At 38.7% G+C, this 17,695-nt stretch overlaps 1 protein-coding gene across 4 annotated transcripts in view; it reads left to right on the forward strand.

Annotated features, from left to right (window-relative positions):
- VCAN (versican) overlaps positions 1-17,669 on the forward strand; it is a 97,451-nt gene extending 79,782 nt beyond the window's left edge. For all 4 annotated transcript variants that reach the window (XM_027881263.1, XM_027881257.1, XM_027881272.1 and 1 more), the window contains 5 exons: positions 1,622-1,780; positions 2,962-3,044; positions 14,618-14,762; positions 15,264-15,446; positions 15,927-17,669. In XM_027881263.1, coding sequence (XP_027737064.1) covers positions 1,622-1,780; positions 2,962-3,044; positions 14,618-14,762; positions 15,264-15,446; positions 15,927-16,057 — 701 coding nt within the window. In that variant the 3' untranslated portion in view covers positions 16,058-17,669. The remainder of the gene's footprint in view (positions 1-1,621; positions 1,781-2,961; positions 3,045-14,617; positions 14,763-15,263; positions 15,447-15,926) is intronic.
- Positions 17,670-17,695: the final 26 nt, after the last annotated feature.

Raw genomic sequence — 17,695 nt, forward strand, 5'->3', positions numbered from 1 at the left:
TACAGTAAGCCTCTGATGTGACATGTTTGCACTTTTAAGTCCATTTATGTACATTTAAAGTCTAGTTTTTGTTATGAGGAATTTTAAATCTTTTTAATAAAAATAGACACTTTTCTACTTCAGGATGTGAACAGCCTCTTCCTGCTGTGAATTAAGAACCAGTCTTGGGTTGTGAAAAATTATTCTACAGTTGTAGTAGCAGCTCAAAGCTAAGTAATACCTTATTTAAGGCATTTTCAGTCACCTGTCCTTGGCATATTCCACAATAATTGGCTGTTTCGGTACTAATGCAAAAAGCACCCTTTTGGCCAAAGTTTGTTATTGGCCATTGACTATATTGACTTACTGAAAATAAGAAATCCAGTTTCATACACAGGACACCTCTCTACCTCTGGAAAGGCCAGAAAGTTGGTTTCAGACACAGTTTTGATTGATAAAACTTGGTGGGAAGTGGCAAATTCCTGGTGGGTGAGTGGGGTGTGGGAGGTCAGGCTTTGTGTTGCTGTTCTTCAACACCCTTCCACCAAGGCCCCTCAGGGTAAGATAGCTGTGGATGGAACAGGCTGTAATCTTGTGCTAAAGTGCCCTTTATGGTGCCATTTTGTTTGTCATAGCTCAAAACTGTGTTTTCCCTGTTGTTTCTCTCACTCCTCACTAAAACTTTCTCTTATCTGTGGCAAGCATAGCTCAGACACATTCAGACATCACATTTGTTTTGTCCGTCTTATTAATGCTGACTTTTTTTCTGCGATTCATTCAGCAAACTTGGAACTAAAACTGTGCAGTTGCCATGTACTCTGTTTACAGCTTCCTAACTTGAGAAAATAATTAACATCAAATCTACAGGTTGTTCCTGTTCCAAGGTTCAGTTTATTTCTCTTTAGATGGAAGAGCATAGTGGCTGCTGTGAACTTCTGTCTGTGATTTTTTCTTATCAGCACCATGCCTCAGAGAAGCACAGACAATGTACTATTTCATTACTTTGTATTTCAGTTTTACAACCTTCCCAAGAAGCTGATGCCTAAAGTTTATAAAGTTAGGCTTTATCAAGGAAGATGGGTTTTGGGGGAGCATTTGGAGGTGAAAGTTCAGAAAGACAGTATTGCATCTTTGCTTCTGTGGGATGAACAATTACAGTAATTGTCCTTCACATTATTTTAATTTATAATCTTCTTCCAAAGGTGATTCAGTACATTAACTCAAAGAACTGTTTGCCCTTGCAAGTAAAAATTCCCATCCACATAAACAGGCTCAGAAAACTCAGAAAAGGTGTACAATGAGATGTAGATGCAGTTCAACATCCAGGAGTTTCATTCATCCAGAGTGACAGATGACATTCTCCTGAGATGACCCAGACAGAGCCCAGTTCCATCAGTGGAAGCTCACAAAGTTTGCAGTTGCAGTTATAACCCCGTAGATATTTTTGCAGCTTTTACTGAAACTGGATAAACAGAAGCATCTGCAAATGAGGTCTCATGGATGAATGTTTGCTTTTTTACTACTTAAAAGGTGTGGGTTTTTTTTCTCAGATCTTTGCCCCACAGAAAATCTATCAGCTAGCACAAAACTTCCCTATGTTTCTTACCCACTGACAGAGAAGTGGTTTGTTTGTTTGCCACAGACACAGAGACCTGTGACTACGGCTGGCACAAGTTCCAGGGGCAGTGCTACAAGTACTTCGCGCACCGGCGCACATGGGACACAGCAGAACGGGAGTGTCGTCTCCAGGGGGCTCATCTGACCAGCATCCTGTCCCATGAGGAGCAGATCTTTGTCAATCGTATGTATCCCATCCGAGGGCTCCTCTGCCTCCAGCTTTGGCGGGGGTATAACAGTTTAGGAAGGATATAAAGACCTCATGGGAGTCTGCAGCTCCTCCAGAGGGGCAGCTCTCATCTCTGCTCTGTGTGAGCAGGGACAGGACACCAGGGAATGCCTGAAGTTGTGTCAGTGCAGGCTTAGACTGGATGTCAGGAAAAGGTTCTTCCCCTAGAGGGTGGTTGGGCACCTGGGAAGTGGTCACAGCACCAAGGCTGGCAGAGCTCTAGGAGTATTTGGATGACTCTCTCACACACACAGTGTGACTTTTAAGGATGGTCCTGTGCAGGGCCAGGACTGGATGATCCTTCTGGGTCCCTTCCCACTCAGGATATTCCATGACTCTGGTCACTGAGGGTTCAGAGCTGGTGACATACCCTCCTGACCACTTAGCTTTTACAACTCAGTCTTAAAACATACTTTTAGAATATTTAAAAGACACACTTTGTGTTCTTCGTGTTTAATTCTGCAGTCAAATACAAGTTCCCTGTCATTATTAAGTTATTATTTGTTACATAGAAAATACTTTTTGGGGGGAGAAGAAGACACTTTTTGATGGGAGGAAGAAGACAGGAACTTCTGTGTTGGCATTGGAAATTCTTGCAACATAATTTTTCTGGAAGCTTAAGATTTTTTTGTGCACATGATATCAATGCCCATACCATCATATCTTGTATTAGTTAGGCATGTAGAAATAGTCCCTCTATGTTGTGTTGCTCAATCTAGACAACACAGGTCACAGCCTCACCAAAACTTGAAAAATGTAGATTACAATACATGGTTTTATTATTTTAATATTTTATTCACCTTCTATTTTTCCCCTCCCCCTCATATGTGCTATGTGCTCAGGTAGAAAACTAATTCTGTTTCCTTTGGTAGACACCATCAGAAATGAAGAGACAGGGTTGTTTAAGACTGTTAATGAGAATCTGCATTTTCATAGACATCCCAAATTTAAAAAAAAACAAAAAGCAAAAAATTAAAAAAACAAAAAACAACCAAACTGATAAAGGGCCTGTAAAACAGTTGTTTGCATAACGAGTAGAAGAATCTTAAGAACAGGATGTCTAATTCATCCTATGTAAAATTATTTTCTTGGTGAAATCTCTTAAGGTTAATGAAAATATCCATCTGGTTCCTTAGGTATTGGGCATGACTACCAGTGGATTGGCCTCAATGACAAGATGTTTGAGCGTGATTTCCGCTGGACTGATGGTAGCCCACTGGTAAGATGCCTTTGAAATGAAATCACTCATCCATTTTTTTTCTGGTTGCTTATCAAATTCCCACCAACAATGAGAGAAGTTGTGCGCAGGAAAAAAAAAAAAAAAGCTGACACCAAATATGGACCTGAGCAAACAGCCAGTGAAATCACTTCAGAATAACTAATATTTTGTGGTTTAGTTCCAAAGTCTTGTTCTTACTTCCAATTTTTGTATGTGTGGGAAATCTCAAAGGTTTCAAAGACTAGTAATTTAAGGGTCTGTGGTGGAGCTAGTTTGGGCTCTTCTTGTCTTGCACAAGGACACACGTGGCAGCTTCTTAACCATCTGTATATGGAGCAGGATGCATTTTTTGGGTGAGGATCTGACATTCAAGCTGTTGCATTTGCTGGGTCTGTGGAGTGCAGAAAGGATCCTCCCAGGTATTGCTGGATCCTGTTCTGTGTAGCAGCTCTACAGCTGGGATGGAAAAATAGTCATTCTGAGGTGGTTCGGGGGATCTGCAACCAATAATTCACCCATAAAATTTTAGGATGCTGTTGTTACTTCTTGCTGCCTTAAGAAGGAAAATCAGGAGAAGGAGAATCAAAGAGCAGGATGCAGTTCTTTCCAACTCAAACCCATCTCTTTTGTAGAAGAGACAGGTGATTTATTGTTTTTTAGCATCCAGTGAAGAACATTACATTAAGGAAACCCCCCCCAAACTAGTTATGCTTTTTATTTTCTTTTCCAGCTGTGAATTCTGAAATCAGAAAGCATCTGGACATACATATGTGTTGCTGCAATTTATGTAGAAAGACACCTGAGGCAAAGCAGGCAAATTAAAATTAGAATTAGAACTGAGATCCTACTTTTTAATTCAGGCTACTGATCAAATGTGGTGTTATATTTTTACTGTAATTTTTAATTTTAGGAAATTAAGATATTCTAGGAACAGAACAAGACCATCTGTCCAACAGATTTCTGTTTTGATTGATCTTTTTTTTTCTCACTTTCTTTTTCTTTCATTTTTAACAACTTCCCTCTGTCTCTTCCTTCGGAAACAATTTAGTTGTCTCTTGAAATCATTTATGTTCACTGTTTCAATAGATTTCCCTCATAACTTATTCCATATGGTTTCTGGATCCCGTGCTGCTGAGCAGCTGCCTCATTTGTTCCTTTACCCTGGCTTTTAACTCATTTCTCATACTTTCTAACCACAGTTCTGGTTATAGTGATTTATAACCTCTCTAGTGATTAATAGAAATGATAACCCAATTAAATATATGCATCAAATGTATTTCATTGATGGTGTTCTAAAATGGCAAAGAATTTGAATACTATGTACGTAAAAAAATTGCCCCCTTTATATAGTTGCTTGTGAGCAGTATTCATGATAGTGTTAAATGCATTAGTGCAATTTGTGATCATAAGAGTCAGACTTATTACATCAACACTCAGGTTCTAACTTGAATTTCTGACTTTAGGGGTGGTTTTTCCCTATAGCGAAAGCCTAAATAGCTGTCATGTGTTTTACATATCAGGGTGCATCTGTAATCCAGCTGTTTCTAACTTTGTTTCTCAGCTCCATGTGCTCTCCAAAATATTCTTCTCTGTATGCAATGGTATTCAACACTTCTGGCACAGGGGAAAATTTGCCAATTCTGATGAGAGTCCCTGTGATATGAGTTTTCTTGGAGATGCTATCAGAAAAGAGGTTGGGCATCTATAAGTTCATGTGGTTTTGTCTTTATCTTGATACGACTTTGAATTTTCTCCAATAAGAGCTTGGTTTAATCTGCAGATCATGATTACACGATTTTATGAGGTTTTGGATTGAAAAAAAACCAAAACCCACACTGTTCTGATGCTTGGTAGACTTCAAAGAAAAAGCAAATTGACAACAACAGCAACAGCAGCAGCAGCAAGACATGTTGTGGATGGAACTGTTTGCCCAGTACTGTGATAAATTTTAGTGATTTCTCTTTCACATGAGTTCTCTTTCTTAAACAAAAAAAAAAGCCTCTGAATTGTGAATCCTTGAACCACAGGTGCCATTAGTGGCAGTTACGGAACAAGGTTTGCATCACTCATTTGCTACCCCTTTAGAAAATACTGGCTGTTAGCGATTCATCGAAACCAGCAGCAGTCAAAAAAGCCCCTCTACTTCAGTGCATGCTTTTGTGCATCAACTGGAATTATGCTGAACAAAAATAATGACAGAAAAAAAGTCTTGGAATAAACGAAGAGTAAGTCCTTGCTCTGATTCTCAGAATTCCACAAGGTAAATGTTGGTGTCTTGAATAACAAAGCAAGTACAATCATATTCATTGAGAAAGCAAGAAACAGTATTTAAAACTCCTCAGCCTACATGACTTTTGTCCATATCTGCATTGAGTCAATCTCTTTTCCATTTCAAAAAAAGTTTTAAGACAGGAAAAATTATCCTAACAAAATAAAAATGGGTCAACTCCCAAATCACAGTATTTAAGCTCCACTACTGCAGACAAAACCTGAAGAAGCTTTTAGATCAACTTCACTGAAGTGTCTGATGCATTATTATCTGTGTACTTTTAGGGTGTTTTGGCAGGTTTATTTCTTAATTGTAAAGTGGGTTTTTTTTAATTTTATTTTTTATTTAAGACTGCTTATCATTTACCTACCTTTCAGACAAAGTAGCATAACTTTGTGCAAGGGGCTGAGTGGTGTAGATAAAGTCTCACCACGTGCTGGTAAACCACATTTTTTCTATCCACTAAATCCCAAACACAGAATGGGCTTGAGAAGTGAAAAATTACATGAATAATGTAATTGTGTCATACCTCTCATGCCCTCAAGTTCAACTGTCAGTTCAGGTGGTACTTTTCCATAAAGAAGTTGCTTTCCAGGTAACTGATACATCATCATACTGGATTTTATTGGCCACACCAATCTGTTTATATTTGTCTTTTTTGCAGATTCGTTTAAAAAAAAATGAAATTGGGAACTTCTTTGTTAAGGTCAGAGCATATCCTTGAAGAACTTGGAGCTTAGCCGAGGCCTATAAGCAGAATAAAATAAGCCATAATTATACTAATCTCTGGGATCCATTGGCCACTCCCATGTATCTGATTTGTTCAGATTTGCTGTACTGTATCCCCATGGCAGGAAGCAATTTTGTCCCAACATGTTTCTCTGCTTTGTTGTTGTTGTTGTTTGTTTTGTTTTGTTTTGCTTTCTACTTAGGAAATAAGTAAGTTTTCAGTGTTTCTGATAGTTGGGAGAGGTGGATTCATGTTCTGGAGCTGATGAACCACTTTGGCAGCATAAATCATTCCCTTTTTGTTTGAGGGGAAAGAAGCTGATGGCAGCTGTGTTAGTACAACATAAAAAAGTGAATGTTCTTCCAGGAAATCTCAGGGATCCTCACACATGGAGCAAGTTCACTAAGAGCTGGAGATCAAGATCCACTGCCACAGTCATGGGCTTGGACTGGGAGCAGCAATCCAAGGTTGTGTGGAGCAGGAGGAAAGGAATTTGTTAGCTGAAAACTTTGGCATATCTGACCAGCTGAGTTCAGATAATTTGTCTCAGAGGTGAAGGCAGTGAGAGCAGGTACTGAAGTGTGTTCAGAGAACTAGCAGCATCCCAACATTTTTAGAGCTTTGCTATTCACTACTTGCTGAAAATCAGGCCAATTTCTGCTCAAGGCATTTCAGGTACGATTACATTGATAGATTGAAGAGGCAGAGAGAATTATATAGTATTTTTAAGAACATGTTTTGTTAGCTCTGCTTTCTTTCTGTTGGAGGGTAGTTACAGGGCTGTTCTGCTGGCACGTGGTGTGGGAGAAGCGTTAGTTTTCCTCTGATTTATATTGTGCACTGGAGTGAAAATGGCTAAATAGAGTCTTCATTTACATTTAGAAAACTACAGTATCAAAATTATTCTTGCACTTTCTTGTAGACTTTTCTTCCAGCATTTCTTGAATAGTGAACAACTCTTTAAAGATGTATCATGGGCAATCTTCATCCCACAATTATCATGGAAAGCACTAAGCAATAAAAACAAATTTGGGAAAAACAGAGAGATGCAGGAGAAGAAATCAAAATCTTAACAGTCACACAACTATGTGAAGAGAGGAATTTGTCCATGCTGCTTGTATCTTTTTATACTTTAAATTGATGCAGTACAAACTACAAAACACCAAAACTTACATTATCAGTGGAGACGTTTAATAATTGATCAAAGGGAGAGAGAACACAATGTGAAACTTGAAAAGATCCATGAGCAAAATTGAATTTAAATAGTTCACTTAGCCCTGTGAATAGCAACTTTTACAGCTGTAAAGCACACCCATCCAAACAGAAAAAAAAAAAAAAAAAAAAAAAAAATCTGGTGTTGCTTTTGGCAGCTTCCCCTTTGTATTTAGATGTCTGAGTTTTCCCTGCTAAGGACTCTTAGCAGGCACAGCAGAGAAGGAGTTATTCATGTTATGGATTAAGCACATAAGGCTACTTGGGGTGGTGCCTCACAAGGAGGGTTATTCACATCCCCTGGAAAATGCTGCTGATAATTAGAGCTTTGCAGAGTGGTGAGCTCACCCCCATTACATAAGATTAGCTGCAATAAGGAGCTGGCCAGTGTTTGTGGCCAGATTGTCTGTCACTGGGAGAGTGCTGCCAGCCAGGGAAGTAACGGGGCATACTGCCGCTTTTAAAGCTGCCTAGAGGCCCTGAGATGGTTTTCCTTTCCTTCATCACAGGAACACTTATGCTTTGTGTTCTGAAAAACTGGCGCTCAGGTTGTCAGTGTAAGGTAGTTATATTCAAAAAAAGAAAAATAAAGAAAAAGAAAAAAATTTAGTTTTGGTGAAAACAAACCCCTCTCTTTTCCTTCCCACACCGGCTGGTGAATCAGAAGGCTTTAACTTAAGAAAAAAAAAATCTGTAACTGCACCCCTCTCTCTGAAAGAGTAACTTCATTGAACACACACACATACACACACACACCCCTTCAAAAAGGCATGGAGTATTGTAGGGAAGGAGCCTGCCTACAGGTTAAATAAAGCAAACAAACTAAAAAAGTGCTTTAGTCAGCTGCAAACAAAAAGCTCATTGTGCCCATATCCCACAGGGTCCTCAGAGAAGGGGATTTTAAACCTACCAAATGTTTTGGTTCTGTGCTGCAGTCAGTCATTATGGCCTCTTTTCAAGATGCTCATTTGACCTGTGCTCAAATGGAGGAGAACTATATAATGTTATTAATGACAGGTATATTTTGGGTCCAGGATGCGTAGGCAGTAAAGGAGGGCCTCTTGGACAAAGTGGGGTTTTGTCTTGTTTTTGCCAGGGGGGTCAGCAGTTACTTTAGAGCCTCGTTATTGTTGGCTCTAGGTTAAAAATCTTGAGCAGCTTCAAACTTGCAGTAATTGTTGACACAAATGACAAAGTGCAAGATTTTCCTTTTTTCTTTTTCTTTTTTTTTTTTTTTTCCCTCCCCCGTGACTCTCCTGGTAGCTGTGCACAAAAAGAATAAGTCACACCCCACACAGTTTTGGAATGTATAATTACGCCAGTGTGACTCCCAAAGAACATTACACCAGCCAGCACTTACCACTCTGCCATACCTTTTTCCACAGTAAAACACCTGCTCAGTAGCAAGAGAACTTCACCAGGTCTTTGTCACTTATTTTTAAGGTGAATTCTCTTACTAAAGTGACTTCCGAAAGCCCAGCACACATAGCGTACCCTCAAAATTGAACTGTACAGTGTGTGAACCATGTTAAAAGCTATTACTTTAAAAAAAAACCAACAAAACCACAGTACAGAGCAGATAAAAGTCCATGGGTTCACTTAGCTTTGAAAGAGTTAATAAAGAGGTGTCTTTTCTGAATAATTATAATTTTGGACTACTCCAGTGAGTACCCGGACTCAGCAGTGAGTAGACAGTGTCACCTAGTGGGAGTTTATTGCTAAGCTCACTGTGTTCTGCTTTTCATGGAAAAAACTTCATACTGTGATACTGTTTTAAAAGAAGTCAGCTGATTATCTGCTCCACCTCACAACCAGCTCCTCCCAAAATGTAGGACTGACAGTACTTTTGTATTTCAGCTTCATTAGCTGAATTTCACTCCTTTAATTACTATTAATTACATTTCTTTCCCAAATTATTTATTTTTGCATAGATCTTCCTGCTTCTTTCAATCTGCAATCACTGCTTGTGGTTATCCATAGACACACACGAGTGCATGTTTTCCAAGAGTCTCTTTTTTTTTTTTTTCTTTTTTTTGCAAGGTGCTGCATAGGACTCAGAGAGTTTTTCGGTACATCCCACCACTCTGTTACCAAAAAAAACCCCAATGCTTTCAAGTGAAATCTCTTGCAAAAGTCCTTAGCGAAGCTCTTCTCAGGAGTTTGTCTTGCTGACAGTGTGACTCAGTCATGGCGAGTATTGGGTTCCTGCCTGGGCCAAGCCCTACCAAGTTTCCCAAATCCCATGCAAATAAAATTCAGATTAAGAGGTAGAGGGAAGCCATTCAACTGTGATTAAAAAAAAACCTATGAGGATCATGATATGTGATTTTGGTGTGTACTTGTAGATAAACTTAAATACCGCAGTTGTCTTCAGATTGATTTGAGTTACTCACAGCAAAGGTTTACATACATCCTTAACTTAGTCCCTCCCTCAGGCATCTGATCTTCCCTGCAGAGTTTGAGGCACCACCTATGCCTCTAAATCAAGGTATGTGCTTAAGCACTAACTGAATGGAGTTTTTAATCTCAAGAATTCTCCTGGAGAGTTCTGTCAGACTGCTCCCGTTCACAAAATTAAACAGAAAATTTCTTTGGAGGACTAGGGCGAACTTAAGCAAAACAGAGCCTACACTATAAGGTAGTTTCCTGTCTTTTGCAATATATAAATGCATTTAAACACCAGGTGACATTAATGGAAGCATTTCAGACATTGCCAAATCTTCACAGAAATATGTTTGATTTTTTTTTTTAAGAGAAAACGCAATCCTGTTCAAACTTTTCAAGTGTCTCATGTAACTGCAGCAGTGCTCTATAATAACATGAGCCATAAATGAGGGGTCCATATACTCGTTGTAACCCTGAGCTGATCTTTCTGGAGTTCAGCCACTGAGTAATTGCCAGGACTTTCTGAAAGTGAGATGTAACTTTTAGTTGAGGTATTCAATTATGGCAGTCCTACACAGTGAGGGTCTCGTTCAGGGGCTTTCCTGATAAAGATTTCTAAGACTTTGTCTGCCATTGTGGGGGGAGGGCGGGGGGAAAGTTGTTCCTATAGCAAAAAGGATGATGACCAATAAGGTTTGCAGTGGTGGTGTCAGCTTAGTTATAAATACCAGGCAGGAAATTTTGCTTCACTTTCAGATGAAATAGCACTGAAATTACCCAGTCAATCTTCATCTCGCGCTGTTGTTATTTTTTTAATTTGACTCATTAGTCTTGCTTTAAGAAGGAATAAGATAAGGAAGCAGCCAAAATGAAAGAAAATAAAAATCACAATAACGAGTGCCAAAAAGCACCAAGACACTTTTATTTGTACTTTAGGCTTATCTAAACATACAGAACACAAGCTTCCTTTGCCCAGAAGGGCAAAGGCAAAAGCCTTAACCTTTAAATCTAAATAGGTGTATTTTAGGTAAATTATTTCCTAATTTTAGTTGAGCACAGAAGATTACTGGTCTTTACACAATAGTAAGGTCAAGCAATAAAATTTTGTTTGTACCAGTAGTTTTTTTTATTGTCCTTCGTTAAATACAGAGCTTGTTACATGTTTTGAAATGCAAAATCCAAGTGATTTTATCAGCTACTTGATGTGCCTTTTGGAGATAAAGCAATGGCTGAAATTTCCGAAGGAGTGTCACAAAGCTGAACTTCTGCTTACTCCCAGATTCACACTGGCAGTGCAAACACCTGACAGAACTGAGTGGATTATCCATTAATAAGGAAATGAGTCCATCAAGGAAGGTTGCTTATCTGAGAATTTAAATAACAAATTTCCCTCAAGGTGGGATCTTGTTTGTGATGGGAAGATTATGCTCCTTCTCCTTAATTAGCAGCCATCTGAATGAGTTTAAGTAGTGACTAGCTAATAGGTTTTCTACTTTACAGCTCTTGCTGTAATCCTGGATTCTTTGGATAGATTTGTGTGACGAGCCAGCCTGTCACAACACATGGCTGTAAGTTAATGTCATGCCATATAAGGAAATCCTTCCCAAAAATGTGGAACTTAAAAAAATGCCCTCATGGGCTTTTGTAACCATCCTATCCAAACTCCCTCTGTGAGGCAAGAGCATACATTGTCCCTGTTTTATGGACTGGGAATGGCCAGCCAAGAGCATTGTCTAATGCAATGTCAGAAATCTGAAGAGCTGAATTCCAGCTCAGTTTCATCTCTAAGTCATGAATCATCCACTCTCTGTCTACAGGAAAATTTTCAGAGCCCTTTAGCAGAGAAAGCTGGAACAAGTAAATCCAGTGTGACAGTGCAGACTTTGATTTCAATAACAACAAGAAAAATCTACAAGGAAGATTAATTATTACAGTATTGTTGAAGACATAAAGAGCATAACAAGGGCTCCAGTTTTCAGCCTGAAATGATGGCAAGACAGACTACTGATTCTGCAAAAACTAAATGGAGGTAACAGGGATCAAAATCCTGTCCCCAGGGCTAGGTCCTGCAGTTACCTGATTACACAGAAACCTCAGGTTTTTAAGATAAAGCTCCAATTTTCCTGCCACTGTGGGTGTTGAGAGCTTTGCTGAGTGGCTGGTACAGTAGTGTCTGTCTGGGCCTGAGGCTTAATCCGGGATGGGTTGGATGGGGCTTGGAGCAACCTGGAGTAGTGGAAGGTGCAATGCAGGAAGCCCAGTGCAGGGGGTGAAATAAGATGAGCTTTGGAGTCCCTCCCCACCCAAACCTTATTGCTTTGCTTCTCCACAGCCAGCAGAGGAAAAATGTCTTGAGTCAAACCTCCTCTGATTTTGAGTCACGTACATAATTAAGATTATATGTCCAAAAATGTATGGTCTGGGAATGCTTTGTATTTTAATCCAGAGAAAAAAATTCACATATGTTGTAGTAAAGCTGCTTAAAATCCAGGGTAGTGATAAGCTTTTAGGTCACTGTGCAATCACCTGGTGTAAGTATTTCTGCTGAGGACTAAAATGATGATATCAGCTTTTCTTCAGCATATTATCTTAGTTTTGTCTTGTGAACGATACAACTAAGAATGTTGCCAAGGGTTCCCTCCCAGGAATTCTTTTGCTGATATATGTTTACTGGACGTGGGGCAGTAACCCCTGAGTTACACTAGTGTAAGTGAAAATTAGGACCATGCTTATGATCATGTAAAAAGATCTAATAATCCATTAGAGGAAAAGAGGAAAGCAAAGTATTAGTTCGTCTAGCAGTTTATTCCACTCAAACGGTGAGAATCTCTTTGTATCATTGTCCCATTATCAGTGGCTAAATAAGGAATTGAAAAACTACAGAAGAGCTGGGTGGAGACCTAAGAAAGCAATTCAGAAGTCTGGAACTTCCTCTGCTAAGCAATTCTGGCACTAAACCCAGGCAAAAATCAGAGCTTCTTAGCCAAAATAAATCAGTGCAATGATGATATCAGATGTGAGGTAACAGCAAGTTACGCTGGAGGGTATTAGACATTCTTCAACAAGCCACAGGGCCCAGATATAATCCTTTGCCATTACACTGCAGCCCTGCCAGCAAAGGAAATGCATTTTTTGGAGTCGTTTTGGCGAGGAAAGTAAGAGCATATGCAATCTGTGTGCTGAGAGTGGAAGCACCTCCAGCTCACACTCCCCCAGCAGCCATTAAATATCCTCCATTCCCACACTCTGATTCCTATGGAAGCAAACAACTCTCTGGTGTCATTTCCACAAGAAACAGCTGGAAGGCTTGTTGCAGCCTTTTCTTTGCTCTCATTTATTGACCAGATTTTCTACCATTAGCCTTACTTCTTCCCTCAGTTTTTGTGTGTCTGTTCTTGAAAGCAAATTGATTCATGACCTGAGTAAATGAGTGAATGTGCATTGTAGTTTAGAACTGTTGAACACTACAAAGTTGAGATGGAATTAAGTTAGTTCCACAGAAAAAAAGGGAAGTTTTATTAGAGGTAATAAACTCAGTGCAGAACAAATTTATTTAGACTGTGATGATTAAACTACCTGGATAATTAAAACCTGTGATGGGTAAGATGACACGTGACAGGAAAAGGTCAAGTAGTTAACTAATTTATTTTTTTGTAGTTTGATTCATTGGAAGGTAAATACTACTCTTGTGGGGCATGTTAACTTTAATTCTAAAATGTGTTCACCCAGGCAGTGAATGGGGGTTATTTAATAAAGTTTAAAAATTAGAAAGCTAAACTTTTACATAGGCCAGTTCTAGACGGAAAGATGTAAGCACTGAGAGAATATAAGCACTGTAGAAACTATGTAATTTTGACCATACAAGGGGGTAGCTGCCTGGTAATGTCTGGCATTTATGTGAATTCCAGCTCTTACAGATATCTATTTTTACCCTTCATTAAATTCCTCTCAGAGTGAGACAACAGAAATCTCAACAAAAATCTCTAGGAGTTATTTCCAAATCTTTTCTCACTTTCCTCTCTGCAAATCTCAAATTACTGTGCTTTGTTTGGGAACAAGGTGAGGGAAAAAAATGGGACCAGGATTATCCCACCTCTACTGACTGCTAGGAGAGGAAACTGTATGTCCCCGACAAGAACTGATGCAGAGGTTTCGATTGATGTGGCACTCCCTAAGTTGCTATTTTTCCTCCTTATTGATTGAAAAAACAGACTGAATCATCCCAAGTTTTCATACAAAAAGAGACATTGTGCAGAAATTTTACAGCCATTTGAAGGTTCTGTGGGATTTTTTTGTTAGTTTTTTTTTGCACATACCAACAACCAAATTTCTACTTTCTGTTTTTATTTGTATATGTGTTCATAGATGCCTAAAGTCAGTTTTTCTACAGAGGGCAGTATTTGAATCCCCATTTCTAAGGCTGAAAGGCTGCTTAGTCTGCCACCTAACATTTTTAATGGAAACACCAGTCTGGGATGGTCTGGGGAAATGTTCACTTATGTTAAACCTAATTCTGCACATCATCTCATTGAGTGACTGCATTAAATGAGGTCAGAGAAAAAATAATCTGAGTCTAAAAAGCCAGTCTGTGATTTGCCACTCTGTAGATGTGGACTAATGAGGGTTATAGGTTATTTACTGTATTTCCTAGCATTCTACTTCGTGTCTGTCTGTGTAGGAAGAGTGGTTTTGACACATTTAGGATCTGGTTTTGTTTGTACTGAGTCGTGTCTCTTTGTTTTGTTCACCTGATATCAGTTTACAGTAAATGAGCTGTTAGACCAGAATATTTTTTTCCCATTTGGAAAACATGTAAATAGAGTGGGAGTATTTTATAAATCTAGCTTTGTTTAGTCCATGCTTAGCAGCATTAATCAAACAGTTGAGATTGCTCTTCACCAAACGTGCACTTCTGTTAAATGGAATGTAAATGTTCTCCAGCATTGGGGATAATGATTTTGCTTCACGTCTTTGCAGCAATATGAGAACTGGAGACCAAACCAGCCAGACAGCTTCTTTTCTGCTGGAGAAGACTGTGTTGTCATAATCTGGCATGAGAACGGGCAGTGGAATGATGTACCATGCAATTATCACCTGACCTACACCTGCAAGAAAGGAACAGGTACAAACTTTCCAGTTACACAAAGCATAATTTTCTAAACTGGCATTTAAAACTTTGTGTTAATGTGTTCTCTGGGCTTTAGTGGATTCAGTTTTAAGTCTTTTTAAATGGTGTCATTGAGGAAGATGTGAGAAATATTGAAAATGAGACTTTTTTCTTAAATGCCTGTAGTAGCTTCACTGGTTTTCAGGTTTTTGAAAAATCCCTTCTTTGTGTGAGTGTTCCAACCTTTTTGGCTCCAATTTATGTCAGAATTTAAACCAAAAAGGGGATACTAACCACAATATCTGCCATTTTCCAATCTCCATCACTATTGCATTTGGTTTGCAAGACTGGAGAACTACAGGAGAAATTGATCCCCCTGTCCTTGTCTGGATGTGCCTCTTAGGGGTCTGCTTGAGGTCCCTTGACCCCTTCCCTTAGCCAGGGCTCAGAGGGCAGTCCCAGCTCAAAGCGGTTTTGCAGGCTGATGTTTTAGGTGATGTTCTCTCTTCCTTCCAGTTGCTTGTGGTCAACCTCCTGTTGTGGAAAATGCCAAGACCTTTGGGAAGATGAAGCCTCGCTATGAGATCAACTCCCTCATCAGATACCACTGCAAAGATGGTTTTATCCAGCGCCATATCCCAACCATCCGGTGCCAAGGGAATGGAAGATGGGACATGCCCAAAATTACTTGCATGAATCGTGAGTCCTTTGAAAGCAAAAGAGTGACAGACCAGAAATAGTAGGATAATTTAAGTAATGAGTAATTAATAAGTAATTAATAAGTAATAAGAGAAGAGCAAATATGGTATGAAAGGTTACGATAGCAGCACTGCTCACTCTGTCTGGAGGAAAGAACGCCAACCCTCCAAAACTATTGACAATATTAATGAAAATGCTTTTTGTCTTTACAGAAGGCGCTGAGATTCTTTAAAAATAAACAATAACACTGTTATAAAGTCCTGGAATCAACAGGTTCCTAATATCACTAATGATTTTTTTGCCACTGTGTGTAAGAGATACTTCTCCTCCCTATAACACAGTCATAGCACCAGTTAATCATTGGCTAACCCTCTAATTAAACAAGAATTAACAGAGCTGTGTCATGAAGTCTAGCAAATTAAATAACTTTAAACTAATTTCCCTTTTTTTTTTTTCTTAATTTCCTCCTTCTCATTGCAGCATCCACATACCAAAGGACTTACTCTAAGAAATACTACTACAAACACTCCTCATCGGGGAAGGGAAAATCACTAAACTCGTCGAAGCACTACCACCGCTGGATCAGGACGTGGCAGGACTCGAGGCGCTGAGAGCTAAATGGTGAACGCGGGATCTCCACCATTTCAGCCAAAGTCATAACTTCCTGTGCCTTTTCTATCACTTATAGGAGTATTATCAAATTGTTTTGAAAACTACGGACTGCAGTATTCACAATGCGTTTTTGCAAAAAAATAGAAAAAGATATGGTGTTTATCAGAAAATTTAAGAAAGAAATAAATAATAAAAAAAAAAGAGGAGAAGTGCTTATGGGGATAAAAGGAAACCATTTCCAGCCAGTAAAGATTATTAATTTTCTATATGCCATCGGTGTGGACCATTTAATGATATGTACCAGCCCTCTGCAATATTTAAACAGCTCGATTTTAGCACCAATGAAAATGTAAATAAGAGGATTTTAATGTTGTTTGTGTGTTGTTTTTAAAATCCTGTATATAAAATGAAAAGTCACACTAATTTCAGGCATATTTATGGTTAGAATGGCCTCAGAGGTCTTCAGTCATTTATGACGTTGTTTTTATGTTGTTTACCTAGGCTGGAAATGGTTGAAATAATGACTTCACTGACTGAAATTTGCTGTTATCAGGTGAAGATAAACACACAAGTTACATGATTTTTTTTTTTTTTTTTTAATGGAAACTGTGCCAATTCCCATCCAAGGTACAGTTTGTGCCCATGAGATGCAAAGTTTAGACAGAGCACATAAAAGTGACATGAGGCATGAACTAGGGACTGCAATATGGAACATTTCTTTCTGCTCTCCATTCCAGCTTCACCACTCATGAGAAAGGACTGCATGGAGGAGTTTTGTATGAAAGGGAGAGCCTGTAAAATTCCAAGTGCTAATACATTAACTTTATCAACCAGGGCTACTTTTTTGTTTGTTTGTTTCTGAGAGGAAAAGAAAAAAACTATGAAAAAAAGAAAGGAAAAAATTACTTTCATGACATTAACCACAAGGTCTATATTACAGGTCTCTGCATTCCAAAAATGGAGGTAGACCTGGCATTTGGGGGATTTTTTTTTTTGTAAAAAACAAACAAAAATCAAAAAAGTAAATAATTTTGTATATATAACCATTTTTTAATCTTTTTATAAAGTAATGAATGTTTGTGTATGAATGCTGCAGCTGTGAAGCGTACATAAATAAATGAAGTAAGCCATACTGATTTAATTTATTGGATGTTATTTTACCCATGCAAAGAAGATTGAAAGAGCTCACCAGTGCAGTATTAGCCCCTGAGCTCCACTTTTGGAACCATCTTTCAGTTCAACTTGCTATTTTCCCCAGAGAGCAAAATTCCTGCTCAACAAGAGCAAAATTCCTGCTCAACAGGATCGTTTGTTTTGTGGTTTAAAAGAGTGAGAACTGTGTGACTTACAGAAGAATCAGGATCTTGGCTTTCTAGAGAGAAGTGTGTGCACAGACAGATGATTAGGTTGTAGTTGGTGCAGTGTGTATGTAGGAATTTTCTGTTATGGTTTCTTACCCTGGTTAGTTTGACAACTGGCCTTGATGTGTACAGTGAAGTAGAAGTTAACGTTTGGAATGATGTCTCCACAAAAAGGACTGTTATTCCTGCCAAATGCCTTGCACACCTTTGGGCACAGGATTTAAAAAAAAAAAAAAAAAAAAAAAAAAAAAAAAAAAAAAAAAAAAAAAAAAAGGG

This window comes from Empidonax traillii, unplaced genomic scaffold, assembly GCF_003031625.1.
Source record: "Empidonax traillii isolate 1590-97213 ecotype Southwest subspecies unplaced genomic scaffold, ASM303162v1 scaffold6:size4315531, whole genome shotgun sequence".
Classification (NCBI taxonomy): domain Eukaryota; kingdom Metazoa; phylum Chordata; class Aves; order Passeriformes; family Tyrannidae; genus Empidonax; species Empidonax traillii.